At 48.7% G+C, this 27025-nt stretch overlaps 2 protein-coding genes and 1 long non-coding RNA gene across 4 annotated transcripts in view; 2 read left to right on the forward strand and 1 right to left on the reverse strand.

The window, feature by feature from the left end:
- Positions 1–1344, forward strand: part of Top1 (DNA topoisomerase I) — a 92950-nt gene extending 91606 nt beyond the window's left edge. For both annotated transcript variants that reach the window (XM_052722626.1, XM_052722627.1), the window contains one exon: positions 25–1344. In XM_052722626.1, coding sequence (XP_052578586.1) covers positions 25–127 — 103 coding nt within the window. In that variant the 3' untranslated portion in view covers positions 128–1344. The remainder of the gene's footprint in view (positions 1–24) is intronic.
- Positions 1100–9140, reverse strand: LOC128100456 (uncharacterized). Its single transcript, XR_008214798.1, has 2 exons — positions 8721–9140; positions 1100–2265 (listed from the first exon to the last, which is right to left on the reverse strand). It is a non-coding gene; the product is annotated as an uncharacterized LOC128100456 (long non-coding RNA).
- A 661-nt stretch (positions 9141–9801) lies between these two features.
- The window catches only part of Plcg1 (phospholipase C gamma 1), a 33281-nt gene continuing 16057 nt past the window's right edge, over positions 9802–27025 (forward strand). The window contains exons 1-2 of the mRNA XM_052722621.1: positions 9802–9853; positions 10227–10530. Coding sequence (XP_052578581.1) covers positions 10314–10530 — 217 coding nt within the window. The 5' untranslated portion in view covers positions 9802–9853; positions 10227–10313. The remainder of the gene's footprint in view (positions 9854–10226; positions 10531–27025) is intronic.

The raw sequence follows: 27025 nt of genomic DNA on the forward strand, positions 1-27025 counted from the left end.
TTGTCTCTACCTTTATTTTTGCAGGTGCAAGAAGTGGGGGGTCCCAATTGAGAAGATTTACAACAAAACCCAGAGGGAGAAGTTTGCTTGGGCCATTGATATGACCGATGAAGACTACGAGTTTTGACCAGTCTTGCCAGGGGTTCTGTGAAAAGGGACAGCATGGTTTGAGGAAGATGGATAAACTGAGCCTCACTTGCCCTCACACCTGAGGGAGAGGCCACAAGTCTTAACAAACCAACATCTTTGCAAAAAGATAGACCTGGAGATGTTATAAGGGAGAGCTGAGCCAGTTGTCCTATGGACAACTTATTTAAAAATATTTCAGATATCAAAATTCTAGCTGTTTGATTTGTTTTGAATTTTGTTTTTATTTTCGAGAGCAAGTGGATGGGGATTTGTCAGCATCCTGCCAGGCAAATTCAGTTTTGCTGCAATGTTTGGATTCTCTCAGCTACTGTATGCGAAGTCTGATTATATTGGTGCGTTTTTACAGTTAGGGTTTTGCAATAACTTCTATATTTTAATAGAAACGATTCCTAAATTCCCTCCTCTCCCCTATTTCAGGAATTTAAAGTTAAGTAGAACAAAACAAAAACCCAGCGCACCTATTAGAGTTGTCGCTCTATCGTCATGGGAATCAGTTTTCATTAAACTTGAAGCAGTTGTGACATCGGCAGTGTTTTGGTTCAGACACCTATTCACAGAAAAGCATGATGGGAAAATATTTCCTGACTTGAGTGTTCCTTTTTAAATGTGAATTTTTATTTCTTTTTAATTATTTTAAAATATTTAAGCCTTCTTCTTGATCTTAAAGATCGTGTAGCTTGGGGTTGGGGAGGGATGAAGGGCGAGTGAGTCTAAAGATAATGAAATAATCAGTGACTGAAACCGTTTTCCCATCATCCTTTGTTCTCAGCATTCTTTGTACCCTTTAAGAGATCCATCTTTTTCTTTGGAAACCCCAGTCTTTCATTTGAAAGACTTTATTGTATAAAAACTTCCACAGGTCAATAAATTTAGAGGAAAATGAGCATTTGGTCCAAAAAAAAAAAAAATTAAAAAACCAAACCCCCAAAAACAAAAAAGAAAAATAATCAAGATTTTAGGGCTTTTATTTTTCTTTTGTAATTGTGTAAAAAATTGAAAAAAAAAACATAAAAAGCAAAATTTTAATGTGAAGACATTTTTTGCTATAATCACTAGTTTTAGAGGCATTGTTAGTTTAGTGTGTGTGCAGAGTCCATTCCCTCATCTTTCCTCAAGTATCTTCTATTTTTATCATGAATTCCCTTTTAATCAACTGTAGGTTATTTAAAATAAACTCCTACAACTTAACGGAAACTTATCGTCTGCCTCTTTGTGAATGAGGCCCCAGGCCAGAGTGAAGGCTCGGGGCTGGGATTTAGTGTAGTGCATAGTCTATTCATTCAGGTCAGCAAGGGTAGGTCCCTCCCAGGGGAAGATAGTTATGGAGCTTGACATGGAAGTACATCTGTCTTGATGTTGAATGAAGAGTATCAAAGTCTTCCTACATAAAGACAGGCCCAGAAAGCAAGCGAAGGTACAGTAAACCTTTAAGATCTGCTGAATCCCAGTGTGAGCAGTGCCTATTGAGCAAGACAGCCACGTTTATTTGGGTTACAATTGTAGAGAGCTTTCCATGTGTACTGGACAGAAGCAGAAGGTAGCTTGAGTTCTGCTTATATGGTGAAGCATCCAGTCAGTACTGAGACCAGATTAGTCAGCACTGAGTACCAGATCTCAGAAGCCTCTGGGGTAGAATGAAGACTGCATTGATTGGTTGAAGGTGTTAACTGTGTCCATTCCCAGAGCTCTGGGTACCCAAAAGTTCTGCTTATATGGTGAAGCATCCAGTCAGTACTGAGACCAGATTAGTCAGCACTGAGTACCAGATCTCAGAAGCCTCTGGGGTAGAATGAAGACTGCATTGATTGGTTGAAGGTGTTAACTGTGTCCATTCCCAGAGCTCTGGGTACCCAAAAGTAGCCATAATCCCCACAAAGTGTTCCTTCCATCATCCTGAATCTGAAATTCAGGATGAAAAGGTGAAGTCTTCAGGCCAATGGAAAGATCAGAATGGGTCACCAGTTGAAAGGGCTTGCACCCAAGCTTGCTGGTATGAAGTAGTCTATTCAGAACCACCTTCCTTAATGGTCTCAGTTGTCACCGGTGCTGGGCCCACAGCAGAGAATTCTTGGTTCATTGAAGCTTGAACTTCAGTGGCCAGTGAAAGAGGCAGCACTTAACCCCAGAAAATAAAAACAGTAAACCATCACTGGAATCAAGAGATTATAGCCAGGGAATTTTGAATTCTGTAGTGTTGGGTTAGCCAGATAGAATGTAAAAACAGAAAGTCTTTGGTAGCCCACTGATAATCTCTGGATGGTGGTTAGTAAGAAATGAACCTTATTTTGGGGACCTGAGCAGGACCTGATTAACTAGGTTGTCAACTCTAGGCAGATCCTGAGCAGGAAGTAGTACCTACCTCTGGCAAGCCCCACCTGCCAGGTCTTCTGATAACAGATGAAAAGCAAAAGTAGGTGCTGCTCAAGATAACAGCAAATAGGGACATTCCAGGCAGTGGTGGCAGGCCTGGGTGGAGTAAAGCCACAGTATCTCAGCTGATTCTGACTGGGACTGAGAAGTGGCTGCAAAGATTGGGATTTGGGGGGAGGGGCAGGGGACTGATGATGGGGATGAAGTAGAAGGGCTCTGACAACTGTTTGAGCTTGGAGATAGGACTAAACTTATGTCCCTGCTGGCAACCCAGTACATCTCAATTCCAGCACATATCCAAGAGGAGAAGGCAGATGGGCAGCATCTGAGAAATTCCCTCCTGTGGTGTCCAGTAGCAGGCAAAGAGGAGTGGCTTCTATGTGGCACCCAAGCTACACATCTCCCTTCCCCTTGTCATCAGTGGGGCAAGTTCACTGTCCCTGCCCAAACCTGTGAGACCTAACAGCTACCACATTAAAAAGGGAAAAGAGAAACGTCCCAACCCCCAGCCTTCCCAGCTACCACCTCTCTTCCTCTGATCTCACAAACAAGTACCTGCCATGAGTCATCCACACCACTCGTCACTCCCCACCCATTGCAGCCCTGAATTCTAGCCCTGGCCACCAGTGACCAGGCAACAAGGAGAAAAGTATACTTTCAGCATCTTGCTTAAGGAAGTTCTTGGTGAGCAGGAGTGGGTGCTACTTTTTTTAAAAGCACTATTATTAAGTATTTTACATGTCACAAATCCAACATTTTAAAGTGATTGGTAACTACTGACAGGTTTGTCCATCACAGGTCAGTTTTAAGACCACTTTGATATGATTAAGATCCCTCATGCCCATTGGCAGCTAATCTACACTGCCACGTGTCTCCTCCACTGGTCATCCTCTAAACAATGTCTTTTCTGGATATTTTATTTGAAAAGATTCACAGCATGTAACCATCCCTTCTAAAATGCCTCTCTGGCTCCTATGTTTACTGGTTTTACCCCTATTTCTTGTCAGGCTGTTTGTTGCTGAGATACCTGTAATGTTAGGTCTGTAGCTGCCAGGGTTCTTGTCTTATTTGACCTAGCCCATTCCAGTCATGCTCTGGAGCTCTGCATGCACTGTCACTAACTGTCTACTGGGACATCCACAGGAACCTCCTGAGGACAGCTCGGCACTTGCTATCCAAGCCTGTTGGGCCTGGGTTTCCTGTGTGTCAACCCCAGATTATAGGTTCACTGAACCAGGTAGCCTCAGCCTTAGGCTCCTTTCTCCCATTTTCACTTCTGTAAGTTGTCAACTTTGAAAGTCTTTCCTAAATACTACTTAAGCTGCATTTTCTTAAAGCGATTTTTAAAAATTAATTCTAAGAAAGAATTGACTTTTATTTCAGACCTTGCAAATCCCTCCTATAATGAGACATTCTCAACTTGTTTTTAACAAAAGAGCACTTCTTGGAGAACATACTACCCTGAAACGATCTCAGTAACGCTAGTTTTGGATACTTGTAAGTAGTTCCCTGACAAGTCAGTAAACAGAAGAAGTTTAACAGACTATTTCACACAACCCCAAGTAAGCAGCCTTTATAAATTACCAAATAGTTATTTTTTAGACTTAATTATGCTGTACTTACATATTTTTTAAAAATCTTTTAGACAAACACTGAAATATTTATGGAAAACAAGTGATCATCAGTTCACAATTGTAGAAGCTGGGGCTTGTGGTGTAGCTCAGAGGTGGGGCACTTGGCCCTGGGATCTGTCTCCAACACCATAAAACCAACAACAAAATACCTTCAGCATAACTCCCAAAGCTGGGTGGAGGCTCGCTGTACTTACTGCCTTGTCTTTACTTATATTTGAGAATCCTTATAATGTGTAAAACAACACAGTGATTATTTATGCTTAGGTTAAAATTCCCAGTGACATTTGCCCTATTTATTGTCTGGGTAGAGTTACAAGGAGTATATTTTTCAAATTCAAACTTCATGCTTATGATGGGTGCACCTTGGCGCTGGAGAGATGCCTCAGTGTTTAAGAATACTGTTACTCTTGCAGAGGACCTGGGTTTTATGCCTAGCACCCACTTGTTGGTTCACAACCTTGTAAGCAAGTCCAGTTCCAGGTTATCCAATAACCTCTCCTTACTTCCATGGGCACCAAGCAAAGCACTCACAAAGTAAAAAAATAAATTAAAAAAAAGAAGGCGGGTACAACTTATGTGTAAATTATTCTTCAATAAGCTAGGCTTTCAGAAGCCGTGGGAACAATGTGCTTTGATTACATATTCTTTTTTTTTTTTTTTTTGATTACATATTCTTAACATGTTATGGTGAAAAAGACTCAAAGATTCATGCAAAGTTTGCTGGTAGGATTGTGAATGTGAGGAATCAATATTCATAAATAAATGGTTTTCAATAATGCTATTCCAAGTATACTTGTCGCTAAACAAATGTGGCATTTTAATCATGGGTCTCTAAATTTTGGCACTTCCTTTGCAGAAACACTCCACGAAATACCTTGGGGTGACCTTGCAGTGAAAAGGAGTATTGGAATCATTTGGAAAGGCTGTCTCTTCATGAATACTCAGCAACTCTCACTTCTCTCCCCACAGTCACTAAAGAATAAGGCCCTTCTTGCTCCCAGCACCCTCGTCATACTGAGCTTGGCATGCCACTTTTACAACAGGCTTGATCTGTTCCTGCCCGCCCTGCTGACTGAGACCTGGAAGCCACAGTAGGGGGCTGGGCTGGAAGAAAGGGTAGGAGAGTGAAAAGCAAGTCCCCCATGGTTTCAGTTTACGCTCTGTCTTCAGTGCCACACTTCGTGAAACAGTCACTGTACCCTGCCATTCCCAGATGAGGAGAGCCAATGGGAACAGTCGGCAATGAGGCAGCTAGGGTTGTGCAGAGAAGTCTGTTGGGAGCTGTTGGGACGGTGTAATTTTTAACTTGAGTTAAATACCATGAAGTTCTTTAAGCGACTGAGAATGCAACCTACTTAAGGACAGAACCAGGAGGTTATGCTATTAGAAGAGGTGGAGCCATAGATGGATGTGGGAGTTAGAGGACAAGAGTCTATTATACTGCAGGTTGAGGTGAAGCTCAAGGTTCACTGAGGTGTGCACACCTAACAGTAAATAAAGGGGATAAGAAAAAGAAAAATCCAGCTTTATGCATGGATTAACCAGACATTTCAAGTCTATTTAAGTCTGTCTCCCTTCATGAAAGGAGCATCACTCAATTATGCTTTTTGAATTACGACTTTTATAGTCGCTCAAAATCATTCATTATAAAATACACAATTATAATAACACAAATTACAAATGTGTTAGCACTTGGTACTAGCCTGCTGAGAACATCCTCTGTTACTCGAATCAAATACATATCTGTGTGAGAATCTTTTCTTAAAATTTAATTCCAAGCTGGACAGCGGTGGCACAGCCTTTATTCCCAGCACTTGGGAGAAGAGCCAGGCGGATCTCTGTGAGTTTGAGGCCAGCCTGGTCTACAGAGTGTAGATCCAGGACAGGCACCAAAACTACACAGAGAAACCCTGTCTCTAAAAACAAAAAACAAAAAAACTTAATTCCAGGAAAATTTTACCCCTTTTTCCAAGGAACCAGTTACCAAACATTGAGAGTTACTGCTTTATGTACTAGAAAGCTCAGCCACATTTGGTTCTCAATCATAGCAGCTCTATCACCATATCAATCACATGATGATCCCTCTTTTAGAACCACATCTCCCATTTCAATAGCACAGTATTTGTGTTCTTTTGTGTTTAAGTACTCTATTTTTCGTTAAGAGCTTGGTGTGGTGGTGCCTATTGGATATCTCAATTCATGGGAGGCTGGGGAGACCTCAAGCTTTAGGCCAGCCTGGGTTATACAGCAAGACTTTGCCTCAAGAAAAATGCAGTGAACACTGTGCCTGGTCCTCATTCAAATAAAGACTTGTCATTACTTCCGGAAGAGGTGTCAACAGAAAACCAGCTGCCAGTCTCTAAGATCACAAAGAGCCATCAGGCTGAGGATGAATTTTTCCCAGAACAATGAACATCCATTTGAGGCTAGTACTGGACACCACAAGTCCCTGGAGGGTGATAGAGGCTGTGCCCACTCCTATTTCCTTCCTGTTCCCTCGACAATGCTGACCTCTACAATGCTCCCTAATAAGCATTCTATCCTCTAACTTTGAGTCAGTATCCTAAAAAAAATCCCAACCTAGCCAGCAGGCATAGTTGCTCACACTTGTAATCCCAGCAAGGCGGAGAGGCTGAGGCAGGAGAATTGCTAAATTCAAGACTAGCCTGGGCTACAGAGACTTCGTCTCAAACAAACAAAACAAAACCCAGTTTTGGCAAACATGCTCAAACTAACTAAACAAAGACAGTGAGATGGCTCAGTGGGTAAAGGTGCTTGCTGCCAAACCTGATGACCTGAATGCAATCCCTAGGACCCACATGGTGGAAGCAAAGAACCAACTCCCAGAAACTGTCCGCTGACCTCTCTACATGTCTGTGCACACACACACACACACACACATACGCGCGCATGCACTCTCAATAAATAAATGCAGAAAACAGCTGGTAGCAGTGTTGAGAAAGAAGTGAAATTAGGAAAAAAATTGGTATTGCATGTAGGCAGTACAGCACAGACAAAAGCTGGGCTGCCTGGGTTAGTGTTTATCCCAGACACCTGTAAGCTGTGTGACCCTGGGATGGTGCCAACCCCTCGACCTCAAACTGGAGATCCTCCTGCATCAGCCTCCAAAGTTCTAGGACTTGGGAGTGTGCCACTGTGCCAAGAAAGGCCTCAGTTTTGTTAAGAGGCGATTAGTAGAGAATCTTATAGAGCTGTATAATTCACAATATGCTTACCACTGCACTAAGTGGTTATTAAATACAGTATCTGTGAGATCAAGTCCACAGACCAGAAGGGCAGTGGGGCAGTTTCTCAGGCTCCAAGCACAGGCTTGGTATAAGCTAAGGCATGCTGAAGCATGAGTGTTTCCAGAAATAAGACCAAGCAGGGCTAGTCTGGGTGATGTCACAGGCTAGTGCCTTGTGTGGGTGCCAAGGCTGATCCTCCCAGACAGCGCAAATGCATATATTACCAGTGACACCTACGCATCCTTATATATGAGCTGAGCTGGGGAAAGCCTACACTGGCCACACCCTGTGTGTGCCCTACTTTTCCCAAACTTCCTTTGGTGGAAGGAGACACCTAAGGCCTGGGAAGCTAATAAGTCCCAAGAGGAAATGAAGCCCTGTTCCCTGATTACAAGCCTGGCAAACAAATTGCTGTTGGAAGGGATTCATGCAGCCCGGGGGTCTTGTTACATACACAAGAGCAAAAGGTTTGGGCTGGACACTGGTAAGCCTCCAGAAAATAGATTTTAAAAGTGAATTGAAGTCTTATGATGTTGGAGTTTGCACAGAAGGCTCAACAATGATTAACATTTAAGAAGGGCCTCCTGGGAGAATCGACAAGACCAGGCAGGCAGTGAAGGCGCTATTCAGCCCCATCTGTCTTAGTATCATCATCCTGGCTGATCATTCCCCTTCACTGAGTCAACTCCAGGATTCTTTCTGGTCTAGGGCCTTTGTACATGCTATTACTCTTGTCTGCAAAGTACTTTCCTCCAGCCCACCCTTAAAATGCACTTGGTCATCTTCTTATATCCTCTGGCCTTTCTTGAAGTCCTACAGACATAGACATGCCTCCTCTTACCTACACTGATTGACCAGCTAGTGGCTGACCACCAGGATTTACATCAGCCAGTGGTTCTCTTGTGGAACAGAAACACATGGACTCGGGTTCCCACTCTTACGTGGCTTCACTTCGAGTCGTGGTGCTCTGAAACCTTGATTTGAGGATAACATGAGCATTAGTTGTGCAAGCCAGGGTCAAGCAACTGGGTCGATTCCAGTTCCCTCCTTCCTACATTAAAGGCCTATCAGTAGGTGGCAGTCAGTCCATCTCAACTACCCCATCCCTTAGGACAAGGTTCCTCAGTATACTGAATTCTGAGTTTCTTGAGGACCACACTCAAGGGAAACAGCACAAGTCACCACTTCAGCAAGGCAAAGCTGGAGGTGGCCCAGTTGGGTGGGTTGTCTCAACTAACTCATTCATTCACAAATTCTAGTCTCATAAATCCCAGGGAGGTTTTTCTGTATCCACTAGATGCTCTGTGGGACTTCTCACCTCTGAGATGCAGATAGCTGTCCAGAGCTGCAGGGTAGCTGCCCAACACTGGGCAGACAACATGATCAAGGGATACCCTCAGGTTTACGGGTGCTGTTCAGAGAATAGCCTTAGGAAGACAGATTTTAAATTACTCAACAGCCACAGAGAGGTGTCATGTCTGGAGAACAGAATGAAGGGTCAGTGGTGAGAGAAGAAGCAGGAGAGGCAGGGGAAGACAGGACTGCTGGGCCATGAAGGGAGTGCAGTGGGAGTTTTCATGCGTATTTAAAAGGATCACGATTTCATTCCATTTTAGCGGTAAATCCTGAAGGACAGATACAGGCAAGACCCAAGAGGACAGTGCACGGAGAGAGAAGATGGGGCCTCAGGATCATGGGTAGGGTGGAGAGAACCCCAACGTCAGGAGGGAAGAACCTCGGTGGGTTACCTAGTGGTGAGGCAGAGGGGAAAAGGGGCTCCTGGCAAGGTGTGAGGCCTTTCCAACTCAAGAGTTTACTGCCACGTAGAGAAGGTAAAGCCAGTGAACGGAGACACGTGATGAGGATAGCAAGGATGTGGTGCTGAGAACGGGATGACAGGGTCGGGAGGTCAGGGGAGATCCAGGATTGGCGTCACCTGTGTCTGCGCAGAGGCGAAGCCACCGGAAGGGTCGGCTCGACCTGACAACTGGCAAAGCACTGAGTCCCAAGGAAAGCGAGCTTCAGGGGCGAGAAAGGACCAGCGCCGGGGCAGAAAAACAAAGCTGAGGAAAAATCAGCGCGCCGGAAAGCATCTGCAGGTAGGGTGCGGGCGGAGCGTGAGGCGGGCAGCGGCCCACGCACGATAGGCCTCGAAGAGCACGGGGCCCGCGGCCGAGGCTCTGAAGGCCCGACGCACGCCTGCAGGGCCTCTTCCCGCGAGGACGTCCTCGAAGGCCACCCCAGGACCGGTTCGCTCAACCCTCCTAAGAGACGCCAGTGGCGAGGGGGCGGGGCGGGCTGCTGTCACTCACGGCCCGCTGGCCAATCCGCGGGCGCGCCCCTCCCCGGAGAGGGTGCGCGGAGGGCCCGCCCCCGCCGCCGCCGCCGCCGCCGCCGCGGGTGTGAGGCGGCCAGCCTGGCGCGGCTCCCTCCGCCAGGCAGCCCGCCCAGGTAACCGGGTTCGGCGGGCGGGCCGGGGGTCGCGCCGCACCCTCACTCGCCGGGAGGCGTGCACACTGCGGCGGGGCCCGTGCGGGATGGAGGCCCGTGTGCGCGCCTGACTGACTGACGGGCCGCAGCCTGTGGGCGGGGTTGCGTGCGTGACGGGCAGCCGTGCCCCGCACCGTGTCAGGGCCCGCGCAGGGAAAGCTGTGCGGGACCGAGGTGTAGGTCCTCCCGCTGAGGCCTGCCCGGGGTCGCGGGGCGCAGGCGCGGCGGCGGGCGGGGGTCGTCCCCAGGAGCGCCTTTGTTCCCGGCGCGCCGAGGGCGGAGCCTCGTCCCGCCCCGCCCCCGCGCTCAGTCCCCGCCCCGTGTCCGCCCGCAGGAGCCGCCACCGGGTCCCGCTTGCCTCCCGGGCTGCCGCCTCCGCCGCCCCGGGCCCGCCAGCCTGCGTCGCCGAGGTCGCTGCAGCATGGCGGGCGCCGCGACCCCCTGCGCCAATGGCTGCGGGCCCGGCGCGCCCTCCGAAGCCGAGGTGCTGCACCTCTGCCGCAGCCTCGAGGTGGGCACCGTCATGACTTTGTTCTACTCCAAGAAGTCGCAGCGGCCGGAACGGAAGACCTTCCAGGTCAAGTTGGAGACGCGCCAGATCACATGGAGCCGCGGCGCCGACAAGATCGAGGGGTCCAGTAAGTGCGCCCCTGTCCGGCCTGGCTCGCGCCCGCCCGCTTCCCAAACACTTGGGCAAACTTTCGGGCCTCGCGCCTCGCGCCTGGTCTCCGCCTAGTCCCTAGTGATCACTCTGGGCGGGGGGCATCCGGGTCTTGGATCACCTGATAGGACACCCCCTCCCCCAGGGGGGAGTGTCTCAGGCACTTTGCCCTGAGGCCTAAAAGTCCTCACTGTCTGGACTAGTGGAGCGGGATTCTGGCCCCTAGAACCCGGCCGCTGTCAGCCGCGGGGACGGAAAGCCATGGCAGGGGCCCCTCACCCAGCCTGAGAACCCGAGGGACCAACAAGACCTTCCTGCCCACTGCCATTTCTCCAGAGAGTGCTGTCTGTGAAAGTCTCAGAGCTCTAGGATGGGCACAAGAACCTTTTGGAATCCCCATGTAGAACTTAGGCAGATGTTGGGGTAGGGCTGGTTTTGGAGCAGAGCGGGGCCTACTCATCTCCCTCTTGGAGATAGGGAAGAATGTGATCCTTTGGGAGGGTGGGAGTAGAAAAGCTGAAAGAAAACAGTGGCAGCTTTTTTACCCCCAGATGCTTCTTTTGTCCCAAATCTGCGTTTTGGAGGTCTGTGTTAATAAGCCGACATCCAGAGCCATAGCCGGGGCTCTTGGTGAAACTACCAGGCTCCTCCTTTACCCTTGCAAGCTTGTAACAAGGAGCTTGGACTCAGAAAGGCTCCCAGGGCCTTGGGACCAGGTACTTTTTCTCAGAAGCTGACAGCCCTTTGTGTTGAATGCTTTAGTGACTTTCGGGGAGCCCAGAGTTGCTCCCCTGGTTTCCTGCCTGAGCCTTCCCAGACCTAAGTTTGGCGGGTTTACACAGGTCTCTGGTGGCAGGAGTGAAGAAGAGGTTTTTAGAAACCTCAGCTCTTCTGAGAGTCATTTTCCTTGGTGTGAAGCTGGATGGGCACTCAGCTCTGTCCTCCCAGCTGAGAAGATGATGTATTTGCAACTCCAGGCTTTGAGCTGGTTCTTGCAAGGACCCCAAAGAGACTATGATTAGAGAGACCTAGTCTCAGAACCACGGAGGGGGGGTGAGGGGGAGCTGTCAGGAAGTAACAACAGAGAGACAGTCCCACAGATCTTCCTGGGTATGGTGTACATGTGTGTAAATGGGTGAGGAGATGAGGAGAAGAAAGGTTTTTGTGGTAAGGCAGCCATCCTCAACTACAAACTTCAGGTCTGACACAGATACCAAACAGAAGTGGCACCTAGCCATCATCAGGGCCTCATCAGCTCTGACCTCCACTGGAAGAACATTTCAGTGATTTAAGAAACCAGTGTGGGGGGATGGACACTGCAGACAGGTCAGGAGGTCCTGAACATCACCCAGACATCAGGTTGCAGGCATGGCCGCCTCTTTTACATTTGAAGGATTTCCTTGTTTAAGTGGTAGCATTAGTTCCCTGGTAGCATTTGGTACAAGCCGCATTCTAAACCGTGTGTGACCAGTAGGCAGTAAGTGTGGCCCAGTGGTTGAAGACAGGCGTGCATTCGAAGCCAGTACGTTAGCTGTATGTCACCCAGCCAGGTGCTTTCCTTCTCTGAGCCCTGGTTCCTCTGTACGTTAGTATGTTTACTATAAATGGTCATTCTTGGAAGTGAGATAATTGATGTAAAGTAAGCATTCAATTAAATATGTAATAGATGTGACTTGAGACATTGAAGATGTTTAAAAAACAGTTGTTAGTGGCGATAGCCATGGTCGATGATACTGTCCTCCTAGACCCTGGGATGGGGTTCTGAGGGAGGTCTAATGTGGCTCTTAAGAGAAAGAAAGAACGAGGAGGGAGGAGGGCTGAGAGAGGGTCACATTTACTTAACTCACTGTTCGCTAAAAAAGAAGAAACCGTGTTTCTTCTTGTTTTGCTGCACATCATTTACCCATTCACTCACCATACACACAGAACATGTTTCTCTAGAGAAAATTTTTGGGGTTTTGTACATTGGATGTCTTTGTAAGTTGGGGCCTGGACAGAAAGAAGGGGTTTGGAGAGGGGACCAGCTAGTCCATTTTGTCTCACTCAGGTCTTTGAGGGTTGGAGGCTGGAATGCAGAGGACCTCGTTTTCCCAGATTGAGCCTGGCCCTTTGCTTTTGGGGGCCCAGACTGAAAGCTGGCAGACTGTGGAGTTCACACCTTGTGAATGGAGACTCCCCTGAAGCCCTGCCCCACTTCTGCCCTTTTGCACCTCACTACTTGGTCATATCCTTGTGGCCTCCTGCAGATTGTGAGAAAGATTGAGATGCCAGCTGAGTCCCCTACCACCTGCTCAAATATGTCTGGCCCAAATGCCTCAGGTGTTTTGACTTTTTGTGATAACCTTAGCACTGCCTGAAGCCAGACCAGAGAGAAAGACTGCTGCTGCCCTCACGGTGCCTGTGGACCTGAAGGACAGACTGCCATTTCCTAACTTTTGTGTTCTCTCACTTTGGCACTTGTGAAACAAGTAAGCACCTTCTGATGTAAGGCAGCAGCTTGGCTTGAAAGGGGTGGAAAGTGCTTTGGTACTCTGTGTGGTGGTGTGACCTGAGTTAGGCTCTTGTTCGGCATTTAGGTTGCAGAATTTCAGTGAGTTAAAAGCAGTCATAGACTTCCTGCCCAGCGCTAAAGAGACCTTTCACTCTGGCTGCATGGCCAATCTTTACAAGGACTGTGCTCTCGGGTTGTATTGGCGGCGGGCCTTTGCCTCATGTTTTCTGTGGCCTTTGTTGCTCTTTGTTCGGAGAAACCTCCATGTTTAGAGGGATTTACAGGCAAAGACCTCTTGAGCATCTAGACAGCCCTGCTAGGCTCTAGCTCTAGTTTTCCATATAGTGCCTCTGTAGTGAGACAGTTCAGACCCATGTTTAGTGAGGTTGTCCAGTTGAGGACCATTGTTGGCACAGTAGCTCCAGGTAGAGACTAAAGGTAGGCTGTGATTGCTGGGATGTGATCCCTGTGGTTGTGGGCATCTGACTGGTGAGGAATAGGCCTCTGCTCTGAAGGTGGGCCCATGAAACCTGAGAACATTAGGCGAGTGTCCTCAAGGATCCCTTTGTGCTGACTAGGTACTCCTAGGGAAAGAAGACCAAGAGATATGACTGAGTCTCCAGAGCTAGCCATCCCTGCCATGTGTTTCCTCTTTGACTCATTTTTCCAGGGGAAGTCAGACCTCTTATTGTTTCCTCAGCACTCCAAGCTTGCCTGGTATGAGTTTCCAGGTCCCCTGTCCAGGTGGGGCTTTGTTTTCTCTGAACCTGCTTCACAGATGACTAGCAAAGATGAGCAAACCTAGTTCTAGGAAGCCCAGCTCCTCCAGGTTCTCCCAGGACTTTGTGTCAGGAAGGGGTGGTCTACATAGATGCATACACTTGAGTTGGAGTTTAGAGATCTTGACTATCAGCATTGCTTCAGGTGGTCCCTTGGAATGATGGGCATTTATTTGTTCAATAAACATTGTTTGCATACCCCTTACTTGTCTTGTGGAGGAGACAGGACCGGAATGCAGGGATGAGAAAAACGGGGTGAGTAGGGTGAGTGCAAAGTTGAGTAGTTGGCTGCACTGGGCAGCAAAGTCACACTGCAGGGGTTGTTCCATCCATGGCTCACCTGCTCTGTAACCTCGACCGTGTGCTTATCCTTCTGATCTTTTCATCTATAAACAGTACTGATTTCAAGGTTCCTGTGAGGAATGGAAGAGTATTTGTGTGAAGTACTTGGCATCAAGTGTGGCATGGTGTACATGCTTAGTGTGGAATCCGACAGGAGAGAAATAGGATTAAGTCCCCAGGAGAGCCAGGTTAGAAGGAGAGTAGATGTGTCTGTTGTGGTCAAAGGCTGGTGCCTGGCCACCAAGTCCTTTGATGAAGGGTAAGAAGCTGCAGTTCTCAGCAGTGCCTCTGTGATCAGGGCTTTTTGCTACCATGGGCATTTGTATAGAGAGAAGACTGTTGGCTGGGAGCAGATGCTTTGCGTGAAGACATGTTGGTTTGTTTCTAAGCCAGTTCAGCATTGAATTGGTCTCGCTATCTGAATGATAGGGGACACTCAGTCTTCCAGGAAGTGCTCTGCCACAGCCCAGAGTGGTAGGGCTACATCCGCTTCTACTAACTCAGAGTGTCTCTTTTCACCCTGTCTCCTTTCCTATGGAACATGGTTTCAAGGACAGTGTATCCTAGGCTGAATACATCAGAGGAAGTGGTAAGGCCTGAGGTTATAGAAGCCTGCTATTGAGATTGAGTGTTGCTGGTAGGAGACTGACTTTCCCCCTCTCTGCTGTCTTATGAAGAGAGTCTGTGTACTTCAGGAGAGTCTTTCGGAGCGGTGTGGGGTAAGAGGACTTGAATGTTTTGATGCACTGTGTAGAGTACTCCACTGCCTTGGAGGAAACTCTGATAGTGACAGGAATACCTCGGTGGCCTTAGGCAGCCAATCCTACCCTCCTGGTGCCTGAGCTGTGAGTACTCAAATGTGTTCTTGTGACCCTGGTTAAGTTACTTTTTAGCTTATCAGACTGTTCTATAAAACAGTTCGGAGCCAGGTGTGGCAAGTTTAAGGCCATCTTGGCTATACAGTGAGTATAGACCAGTCTAGGCCACAGAGTAAGACCAGTCTCAAAAACACAAAAGGCAGACAAACAAAAAAATCCCACCTCATGGAATTAGCTTAAGGCTAATGAAGTAAGATTGTACATAAGCACAAGAGATTTTTTTGTGAAAATGACCAAGCACAACATTTGCTCTCATCTTATTTAACAGCAGAGTTCTGTTTTCTACTGGAGTGTTGCTGGGAACCCATTGTCTCCCTGACTTTGGGTACAGAGAATGGGGCGTCAGAAGGATCTGGTATTAGAATGATGTTCTGGGAGTGCATGGTGCGTTTTCTCACCCATAGCTCCATGTAGCCAGGGAAAGCAGGAATTGTCCCTATCACAGAGAGAAGGAAACAAGAGTCCCAAGAGTAAGGTCATGGAGCAAGTTCATCGTTAAGTGTGGGATTTATGATTCTTGCTATAGTATTGTTTATTCTCCCATTCTAGGAAAGTAACAATAAAGTGGGCCATTCTATAGATACTTGACCTCTGTTCTATGCTCTGGTCAGCTGTGTTTACCCAGCCCAGGTTTCATCTGTGGACAAGCTAGATACTCATTGCCTGCCTACTGGAACCTCCAGCTCTTGTTCTGGCCATGGGTACTTAGATAACCAGATACCTAGCCTTCCCAGACCTTCCCCTCCTACAGCGAAGGTTCTATCTGACATGGAAGCCAGAGCTCCTCATCCCTGGACTTGCTCCCACTGGTTCATGGTAACAGTCCATCAGCACTTCTACAGAGTAAAGGGTCATGAGGCACAGTGTTCCAGGTGCTCCCAGGAAGCACCTTTCCAGGCTTGCCTCACAACAGACTCCAGTGTGCCTCCATTCCTGTGCTGCTACACCAATTCCTAAGGTGTTAGGCGGGCCTAGCTGCTGTGTGCTGGGCACACTGAGCTGGGTGGGGTTTCTCCTGCTTCTGCCAGTTTATGGTATCAGCAGATCACTAAATAGGTTGTTCTCCATGTCAACATAACCACTTTCTTTAAAAAGGAAGGGAGGGGAGAGAGTGGAGAGATAGCTCAGTGGTTAGATCAGTGGCTGCTCTTCCAGAGGCCCCAGGTATAATTCCCAGCACCCATATGGTGTCTCACAACCATCTGTAACCTGTCCTAGCAGGGAATCTGATGCCCTTTTCTGGCCTCCATGGGCATTGCATGCATGTGGTATACAGACATGCATTCAGGCATATGTGTGTGTGTGTGTATGTGTGTATGAAATAAAAATCTTAATAAAAAAGAAGTCTGGCTTCCTCGGGCCTCACTGGATCACTAAACAAGCAGGGCACCAGTGTTCTCTGCTTCTCACTGTGGCAAGCATTGTTAAGTCTGCTAGTGAACATACAGTTAGGGCAGACAGAGCCAGACAAATAATTACAGGGTGTGGTGAGTGCCGTGAAGGAAACCAGCTTGGGCCATTCTGTCTAAAGGATGGTTGACTGCATGCTGCAAGGACAAAGGCCCCGACCTCAGGCTGGTGCCAGAAAGGTTCATCTGTCCTTTATGCTACATGTACCGGGCATCTACACTGTCACTGTCTCTGGAGAGTGGCCTCAGTGCTCTAGACCTGAACACTGTGGACACACTAGGCTAGAGAGGAATCTGGAGCTTTGGGGCTGGGAAGGAATGGCTTTCTATGTAAAGCTAGGTACAGAGTCTTAGCATTTGGACTTTGAGTTGCCCCCTGAGCATCACCTGGTGTGGCCTCAGTGTTTCCCTATAACTGGAGAACTAGGGCTTCTAGGGGCTGTTTGGCATAGTTGCTCCCACAGCACCTCTGCTTCATATGTAGAGCCTCCAGAGAATTGGGAATCCAGGCTCCTGGAGGCTTCTAGAGAATCTGCTTGTTAGCCCCCAGGGAGCAGAGAAAGCAGTACTGGGCCATGAGCTGAATACTGGGGAGCTGTGAGGAGAGGCAGTGGGGACAGTGGAGTTGATCTCAAGAGTCTCTACTTGCATTCCTGGCTCAGGCCTTGGTGCTCTCTCCCTCTCCTTTCAAGAAGAGTTTCGAGGTGGTGCTGGGCTAGCCTTTGAGAGGCTGTAGTGGCTTTGTGCCCAGGCACAAGTATTAGTGCTCTGCCCTCACCTCCTAGGAACCAGGCCCGTCCTGGGGGAAGCAGGGAGGGGCTCCTTTTTATAGCCCGCATAGAGGCTTTGTGTATAGGCTCTGCTGCTTCCTTCCGGCTCTGGCCCTTCCCGTGTTGGCCAGAGGCCCTGGCTTCAGCAAAATTCAAGAGTAAATGGGGTGAGGCTTTCTCCAGCAGAAGACTGGCATCTCCTTTACTGAACCCAGGCTAGGCAGAGAGAACTTGGGAAGCAAGAAAAAGAGATGGCCCAGTCCTTGATCTTAGGGAGTTTGCCATCCGGAACATGCAACAGCTTTAAAACCAGGGCTGACAGGAGACAGTACTGCCTTAAAGTGCTGAGGGCTGAGCCAGAGGGCCAGACGGAGTTGGCCTCGCTCTGGCAGCTCACCCTGCTCTGTAGAGTCCCTTCCCCATTGACTGGAACATCAGCACTGGGTAGAGGCTCTTACGGTGCTTAGAAGCAGGACTTGGACACTAGGAAGAGTATACTTGCGAGACCAGTGAGAGCCCATGGAGAGCCCACAGCAAGTCTGACACCATCTGTTTGTGGGTCTAGTTTTCCTTCAGCTCAAGTGGGGCATTCACTTCGGGACAGGTTTCCAGGATATACTGCTGAGTTGAAGTCTTATGAAGTGATTCTTGAGGACATGTGTATCTGAGGGATAGAGTGTCCTTGGTTTGGCCATAGCTGTAGTAAGAATAAGGCTTTGACAATATAATTTCTGGCTGTGGCCGGGCGGTGGTGGCGCACGCCTTTAATCCCAGCACTCGGGAGGCAGAGCCAGGCGGATCTCTGTGAGTTCGAGGCCAGCCTGGTCTCTAAAGCGAGTTCCAGGAAAGGCGCAAAGCTACACAGAGAAACCCTGTCTCGAAAAACCAAAATAATAATAATAATAATAATAATAATTATTATTATTATTATTATTATTATTTCGGGCTGTGTAGGTTGATGTGGGCGTGTGCTGGGGAGATTATAGCCTCAGGCCCAGATAGTGGGCCTAAGTTCATAGGGTGATTACCCTAAGCAAGAGGGGAGAAAGCCTCAGTTAGCCACAGGTCCCACAGGCTTCTCAGCCTCTGGAGGTAGTAGGTCAGCACAGGAGTACAGTTCCCTCATTTGACAGGTTGGAGTATCAACCAGCAGGCAGTGGCAGCCCTTCTCTGAGGCTCTGCAGACGCACCTGATGCTTCCTGTGTTGGAGCAGCTTTTTTCTTTGCACCCCAGTCACTTCTTCACCTACAGCAGTAATGGAGTGTAACGTGCCTGTGCTCACTTGTCAGGCCCAGCTGGGAGCATGTCCTTGCTTGGGACCACTTAGCATATCTACCAGGGAGGTTCGCAGAGGGACAATGGCACTTTGTCAGGGGTTTGTGGCGGTCCTCTTGAGTCCAGCAGGGACATGAGAGCAAAGTACCTGGTGCCAGCCTGCTCGCAAGAGGCTGTCCTGATTTCTGCTCTGAGAAGTGGCCTATACTAGAAACATGAAGCTCTGTACTAGGATGTGTGTTGGTAGGGGTGGGGTGAGAGATTACTGAAACTGGGGGTGGGGTCATAAGGTATCTCTCTCTCTCATCTGGCGGGTGGAGAGAATTTCAAAGAATCTAAGCTAGGCTTCCTGGTTAGACAGTGAGTTCTCCTGTGGGTTGAAGACAGACTGGGTTTTTCTCTGGGGCCTTCCTTCTTTAGGAAGCAAAAGGGGAGTGGCTTGGGCTGGCAGGACCCAGGGAGTGTGGCAGGTGCTGGGGAGGGGCTGGGCCACTCAGCTCTAAGGCAGGAAAAACTTCTTGGGGTATAAAGAAATAAGACATCTGCATCATAAGACATCACCAGGCCTCCAACTTGATGACTTCCTTTGTCGTTGAGAATTAACCCCTGTGACCTTCTGTTGGATTTAAGACTGGCCCTATCTACACAAGCAAAAGGTGAGAAAACCTTTTGCTGAGGGGTTTTGCCAAGGGAAGCTCCCTTACCTCCCCAGCCCCTCTCCCTCTTGTCTCCTCTTCAGTCTGAAGCTGCGTGTTTTGTCTGTGGGAGGGAGATCCCAGAGTCTCCTTTCACTTCCTAACCTATTGCCTATCCTCTGCCCTTTGGGAGGACCTTCCAGAGAGAGGGCAGCAAAGCTGTCTGTAGGCATCCGAGGCTATGCGGTTTTACTTATCTGCTGGGCAGGAGCAGGTTGGTCAGCCAAGAAAGACTCTGATTATAGTTTTCTTTCCTTGCACACTTGTTAAGTTCCTGCTAGGCATGGAGCAGTGAAAATGATAGACATGGTTCATGTCCTCAAGGAATTTACAGAAAACAGCCAGATAGCCCTAAAACACACATGAGAACTGAGAGAGAGCCGGCTTAGTGGGGAAACACACTTGCCATGCAAGCCTGATGACCTTTAATCACTGGAACCCATAGTTGTCCTCTGGTTTCCCCAAGTGTCATGGGATGTATGCACCCTCACACATCACATGTGCACACACATAATAATAATAAAATGTAAAACAGTACACATAAGGCTTTTATTATAAGAGTGCCACAAAGCAGCATGTATGGTGCAGCTTGGAGTCCTGCCATCCCCCTGTGTTGCTCCCACTTGGCTGCTTCCCATAGGGATCCCAAGGCAGCACAGAGCACAAGCCCAGGGCACATGCAGCTTGGCATTGAAGTATCTTGGCTCTGCCACTCGCCAACTGTCACCTTGGGTAGGATCATTAACCACTCTGTGCTCAGTGTCCTTGCTTGGGAAATGGGAACCCTAATACTTGTTTGCTTCATAGTATTAGTTGTAAGGATGAAACAGCACAGTTTAATTAAGAGCTTTATGTAATATGCACAACAAATGTGCAACAGATTAGTGACAGGATGCCAGATGCCACTCTTGCTGCTGCTGCCCTCCCCACCCAGCAGAGACAACCACCTCATCCTCTGTGCTCTGCAGTTTCTGAGAAATGTCTGTAGGCTCTGTTTAACATAATCTTTCTAGCGTGGTACAAACCTAATCCTTCCTCCCATAGTCAAGCTCTAGCACTTACCATGATGTCCTTCTTATGGTTAGTTGCTCAATGTGAATAACAGAGTCAGCTGAACTTGAAGGATTGGACTGAGGTTGATGAGAAACAACGAAATCAAAAAACCTTCAAAACGTGTGTATGTCTTAAGGGTTTTTCCTTCCACCATGTGGGTCCTGGGGATTGGCAACAAGTACCTTTTCCTGCTGAGCCATATTGCTAAGCCTGAGAAAAGGGAATCTTAATGGGTGAGAAATGGGAATCTTAGTCTTCTGAAGTTTTCAGTTCATGTATCTGTTCGAATGGTAATATTGTTAGTGTACCCACAGAAGTATGACAAGAAACCTACAGTTTTGGGTGAGAGAAAACAATATTTGGTTTGTAGTTTGTCTTTGGTTTAGGGGTGTGTGTGTGTGTGTGTGTGTGTGTGTGTGTGTGTGTGTGTGTGTGTTCCTTGGGTGGAAGACAGGAATAGGAAGTGAGCAGTTGGAGTGTAGTGCCAGACATTTAGAGGCTAGCGATGTTGTGTGAATCAAAGGAATTAGAGCTGTGGGCATGACTATCATTGAGACGACAGAGCACCAGAAGAGGTGAGGACACTTGTCCATGTTTAGTGGGGTGGGCCTGTAGCTCACAAAGAAGCAGGAAAGTTTGGGCAGAGTTGTGTGGAAAAAGTCAAGAGCAGAACACCAACCAGAAGGGAGGTTGTGCACACAGCACCACAGATGTCTCCCTGCTGTTCCAGTCTTTGCATGACCTCATAGTTATCTGCTTCCCCATCTGTTTCCTCCGTCAGGCTGGGATTTTCTGAAGGGCAGGAACTCCATGCCTATTGATATGTTTCCCCAGGATCCAACTCAGGCCTGGTGTGGAGTAGATAGATGCTTGGTAACTAGCAATCATGCAACAGGTGAATGAACCTCAAGTGACCATGAGGTCTCTTCAGGCTCTGTGCTCTGTATGGGGCCTTCTTTCCCCTCCTCCCTTCCTTGGGACCTACAGATGCCGTTACCACTTGAAATAAGCTATGTTTTAGGAAAGAGGGCTGCCTGCCTGGGTAGTGTGAAGCCCTCTATGGCCTCCTTTCTTTTTCCCTGTAAACCCAATGTCAGAGTTGGCACTACCATGGGGACACTCCAGAGCCCCATCTGCCATGAACCACCATGTAATGAAACTCGTTGGGCCCTCCCTTCCTCATTTACCTAAAGAGAAGAGTCATCTGGAATCTAGTGTCTAGGTGACGTGTGTTGGTGAGGATTGTGTGTTTGCGGCTGTAACCTGAAGCAATTTGTACATCACCGCAGTGCAAGGTCCCGTGTAGGGGATCCCATGGTGTCTGTTCAGCTGTCTGAATGGCTGTTTCCTGTTTACCAAGGTAGGAAAGAGGCTAAATTCAGTTAGGCCCAGCTGCTCTTCTCAGTCAGGGTGTTGGAGGCAGTCTCGTCTGGTGTAACCTGGTTTGGCTAGGGTTCCAAGGAGGGGTCACTGTTCCTTTCATCACATTTGCTGGTGTGGCAGCAGCTGCTTGCTGCACAGGCACTGGAAGGGCAGTGTGTCTTGGCGCCACCTTCCCTTTGCCGTGTGACCCCGTGACCCTATATGTGGGGGATATCTGTCTGTGGGGCTGCTTAGAAATTGGCTTTGGTGGAGGTGGGGAATGCTAGGACATGAGTTCTGGCCCAGAGTCTTGGGTCTAAATTAAGGTTTTGGGTTTTGTGGCTTGGTTCCCAGGGCCTGTGTACTGAAGAACCCTAAAAAAGGGTTTAGTGACCTAGTCTTTTTATTCCCTTTCTCTGGTGCTCCTGCTGTCCTAGATTATAGACTACTTACCTGTTGCCCATCTGTGCAGTGGATGCACAGGGTGGTTGTCCTGTGATGGGCAGGAAAGCTGACGGCAGGCATGTGCCGAGCCTGATGGCTGGGAAGTGGGGCCTGCCTTCAGGAGCCAAGCACCAGAAGAGCCCTCTTCCCCATTTCCCAGCTTCAGACGATCTGCCATCAGCTTGTGCCTGTAGCGGCATGCTCAGTGAGTTGACTGTTCCAGCTTTCAGTCTCAAGTCAGGAGTCAGAAAAGAAAGGAGAGGAGGAGATGGGAGGGCAATAGGTAGCCTTTCCAGAGTCTCTGGCCTCATAGTACACGTTCTGATTTTACAAATTTAGTCTTGTGTCATCTGTCTCAGATCTTAGAGATGCTCCAGATACCAGGCAGCAAACACATTTCAACTCCTTCCAAAACCAGAGTATAAAAGATTGGAATGATGGAGCAGGTCAGGGCTCATGCTCCCAGGTGGATGTTTGAGCAGTAGGATGTGTGTGTGCCTCCTCACCGATACCCTTGTTACTGGTCCCCTTCTTTTCTGGACTGTACCATTGTAGTATCCATGTACGCTGTGCAGAGTGTGCAGGTTCGGGTGCTAGAGGCTCAGGAAACAGGCTTGTAGTTCATCTCTGCGTATGCTAATCAGAACAGGACTCCTACCCCCACAAGTACTCATCTTGTAAGGCCCCGTTGTGAGCGAGGAAACAGCTGCTGGGATTCTTTTCCTGGTGGCTTTTCTCTTCAGCAGACTCTTGGAGGCTTGAGTTTGCCCTCTGAACAGAGCCTCAGCACCTGCTGTGTCCGTCTTCCCTAGGTCTACCTTCCGTAAGCCCCAGGTACAAAGACATGTGCTTCCCAACTAGGCCTTAGCCTGTAAAGTGCAGGGACTCACTGTTTTCCAGCTGGGAAATTGAACCTGGAAGAGTGAGGCACTGCCAGGACCTCACAGCTGGCCTTGAAGGGCCCTGTGGTTCTTGGTTTTCCTTGCTAGGCCTGGCAGCTTCAGAAGCTTCAGAACCATCTGGTCAGGGCAGGCTTTTGAGGGCATAGGAGTAGGTAGATCTCCACTAGGGGCACTGAGGAGCACAGACACCCCCCCCCCCCCCCCCCCAGAATTCTGCCTGGTATACTAGACAATCTGGCATCAGAGTCACCATGTGATGCTAGTCCTTGGCATAGGTGTGGGAGGTTCCTCATAATCCAGATCCTTAGAGAAGAGCCTATCATGGCAGCTCACACTTGTGATCTCAGCTCTCTAGAGCTGAATCTGGAGAACTGCAAGATCCAGGGCTATCCAAAAAGAAAGAAACAGAAGTAACAAAACAAAAACCAAGTCTTGATTTCTTTGTGAGAGTTTACGAAGATTAAGTGTGTGAAGGACTGGGTGTCCCTTACTTCAGGCAGCCCAGGCCATTCCTAAAGCCTGGGTAAGCCTTCTTGCTTGGCCTGGAGCTCTGGTCCTGGAGGAGTGCGTAGATGGGAACTCCTGACAGTAGACCGCCCGTTCAGGTCAGGGGGCTCTCAGTTGACTGTTGTCACGGTCCCGATTGTGGGAAATCTGCTCTTGTTTTCAGAGCAGATCTTCTTCTTTTCACTTCCCCAGATCCTGGGTATCAGGGACCTCTCAGTATCCTGGATTTTCTTTTCCCCAGTGTTCTCTAAACACTCTTCTCCCATAGTTTTTAGGGAGAAAGGAATGCTGGCTCATGGGCCTCCAGACATAGGGAATGAACGTTCAAGCATTTGTTTATACAAGTGCGTGCGTCTGTCTGTCTGTCTGTCTGTCTCTCTCTCTCTGTCTCTCTCTCTCTGTCTCTCTCTCTCTGTCTCTCTCTCTCTCTGTCTCTCTCTCTCTCTCTCTCTCTCTCTCTCTCTCTCTCTCTCTCTCTCTCACACACACACACACACACACACACACACACACGTACGTCATTCCTGACATACAGAAGATCTTACCCAGACTGTGCTGTGCTGGCAGCTAACACCGAGGCTATGTCTGATTAGAGAGTCTCTTCACTGTGATGGCAGCTTCTGGGAGCCAGCCTATGCTCTCTCAGATAAGAAGAATGTCGGTGTGTAGCTAGAGTTTTCCTGCCTGGCCCACAGTCAGGATAAATCTCTCTCACCTGCCAGTCCCACAGACACTCAGACCCGACCAAGTAAACACAGAGACTTATACTGGTTACAAACTGTGTGACTGTGGCAGGCTTCTTGCTAACTGTTCTTACAGCTTAAATTAATCCATTTCCATTAATTTATACCTTGCCACATGGCTCGTGGCTTACCGGCATCTTCACATGCTGTTTCTTATCATGGCGGCTGGCAGTGTCTCTCTGACTCAGCCTTCCACTTCCCAGCTTTATTCTCTTCCTTGTCCCGCCTACACTTCCTGCCTAGCCAATGGCCAATCAGTGTTTTATTTATAGACAAATCAGCAACACATTTGCCATACAGAACATCCCACAGCAGCAGTGTTTGTTCTGGATGCGGGAGGCAGGTAGAGATAACACAGGATGTGCTTTCAAGGGTCTGCTAGACTATTTCATTGCTGTCAGGTCTTTTTCAGTCTGCTTCTGACTTCATAGACTTCATAGAGGGCCTCAGGGCCATGCTGGTGCCTCCTCACAGGAGGAAGAGCAAGGGGTCAGTGTGACCAGTGTGGGCTTAGGAGGGTGGTGTGCCGGGCCTGCCTGCTCTGTGCTGCCTGGTCCTGGTCCCTACTTAACCACATGCCCACTCTGACTTTAGATTGGACTTGGTGCAAATGTGCCTGTCATACAGAGCAGGTTAGAGCTCACCCAGGGCCCACTGGCTTTGTGGACATATATACATATGTGTATATGTGTGCCACTATATATGAGGGAACCACATGTGGCCTAACCATGAGCTTTGGACAGACTTTATAGCTGTCTGCCTATTGTGTACACACCTTATTGTGTATAGCCTGTATAGAATCTGGTGGGCAGCAGCAGGAAAGGCCCTAACTGTGGATCATGTAGGCATGTGTGCGCATGCACACACACACAGGCGCGAATGTGTGGGAGGGGAATGATAGCTTTGCACTGGAAGAATATTCTAGTTTCTGTTTCAAAGGGCAGAGTTTGTGGTGGTTGTGTGGTATACGATGCAGGCATTTCCCCCAATGGAAGGAAGCTCTTTCTCCCACCTGTGGAAACTGTTCTCAAGTTGTGGGTTTGTGACCCAGCTCTCCCCACTCTGGGTCTAGAACCAAGTAGAATGCTCCCAATTTACTCCATCCCCCATGCCTTTTTACTTCTCCAATCCATGTGCCTGCGTTTTTCTCGTTTTGCATTCAGTCACTCAGTGGGTACTGGAAGGGACTCTGCCTGCCATGGAGTGTGAGGAACGCACATTCCATAGCAGCATGAGGCATTGAGAGGAGGATTACGGCAGGATGGAACTTCTTGTGTGGAGTCTTCAGTAGGAGAGAATCCAGTTGGAGAACTGGGCAGGCCAGGCTCCAGGATGAAATGGGGCAGGAACAGTTGCTGTTCTTACTGGAGGTCTGGTTTGGTTTGGCAGGATCACAGAAGAAGGTGAGACAAAGGTTCCAGATAAAGCACTGAGCCCTGTCATCGTCAGAACCTCAGCAGCTGTAAAAGGAATGCGTTTGTGGAGGGTTAGCAGTGGGCATCCTCAGGAGGGGACGAATGGGCTGATAGGACCAGGTGTCCAAACAATGTTTTATGGTTCAAAAGAGTCAGAGAGGATGTGGAGTTGGTGAGAATTGTGGCCACCAACAGGAAAGTCCGGGCTTCCCACTGGAGGATGGACCTGAGGACTTTGCTGGGAGGACAGAACTGGATCCAAGTAAAGCCCGTGCTGTTTGTGGTAGCACAGCAGGGGATAGGGCCAGAAGTGATGCCTCTGTTCCAGGTGGGACAGATGATGCTACTGTGGCCAACTCAAGGGGCAAGACAGGAAGACTGTGAGCAGCTGGTTGGGGCCTTTGGGATGTTCTAGCCATGCTGGTGTTCAGGACTAGAATCTAAGGGGAATTTACTCAGAAGGAGGACTGGTCAGAATATTTTAAGACATACCCAAGCTGAGAGAAAGCTCTCTTATCAAGCCTGAATCTCTCTTCCCAGGCTGAGTTTTTACCTCTGACCAGGCTCCTAGCTCGTTCAGGGATGGAATAGGTGTTCAGTCAAGGGACAGTTGTGGCAGGACCTCTCATATCTGAAGAGTCTCAGAGTGCACATCCAAGCAAGTGCTGGCCAAGGAACAGCTCCCTCCATGTGGCACACTCTTCCTGCACCTTCAGTGTCACGTTTGATCTTGCCAGCGTCCTCTCTGGTCCTCTTACCACCCTTCAGAAGTGGAACAGTAGATGGGGACAGTTGTCTCTCTGCCAAGACTCACAGTTAACCTCAGTCCATGCAGCCCACCGTTCCACTCTCCTGAGAAACGGACAGACCCCTAGCTCTTTAGTTGGTGAGTCTGCACCAGGAGGAGTTAAATGTGCCACTAGTTTACAGGTGCTCCGTCTGTCACTCAGGTTAGTAGCCAGAATGATCATTTACCTCTCAGGCCCGTGTACTTGCCTCACCTTTGCTTGTGAGAATGGGGGAGCAGTTGAGAACCCCTTGGTAGCTGAGATAAGGATACCAAGCCACACAAGCGCAAGATGCTTGGCATTCTTGGACAGCCTTGGCCTTAGCTAGAACTAGGCCTTTGCTAAGACTGGTTTGGGCATGTCTTTGGGGTGTGGGTCATTTCAGGAATTGCCAGTTTTCTGGGCCTCCTCCAAGGTTCTGTCTGGGATTCTGAGACCAATCTGGACTTGCCCAGCCTTGCTTCTGGGACTTTACAATTGGGCAGTTGGGTATGTGTATTGTGTATTATGTCAGAAAGTGATCCATAAGGAACTGCCCTTGGATCTCTGTTTTTCCTTCTGGTGTCCAGCTCTGCTCCAGGTACAACTGTATAGCCTGTACTCCCAGCAATGGAACAA

The sequence above is a fragment of the Peromyscus californicus genome, unplaced genomic scaffold (assembly GCF_007827085.1).
Source record: "Peromyscus californicus insignis strain IS unplaced genomic scaffold, ASM782708v3 Scaffold_7__1_contigs__length_154581171, whole genome shotgun sequence".
NCBI classification, from domain to species: domain Eukaryota; kingdom Metazoa; phylum Chordata; class Mammalia; order Rodentia; family Cricetidae; genus Peromyscus; species Peromyscus californicus.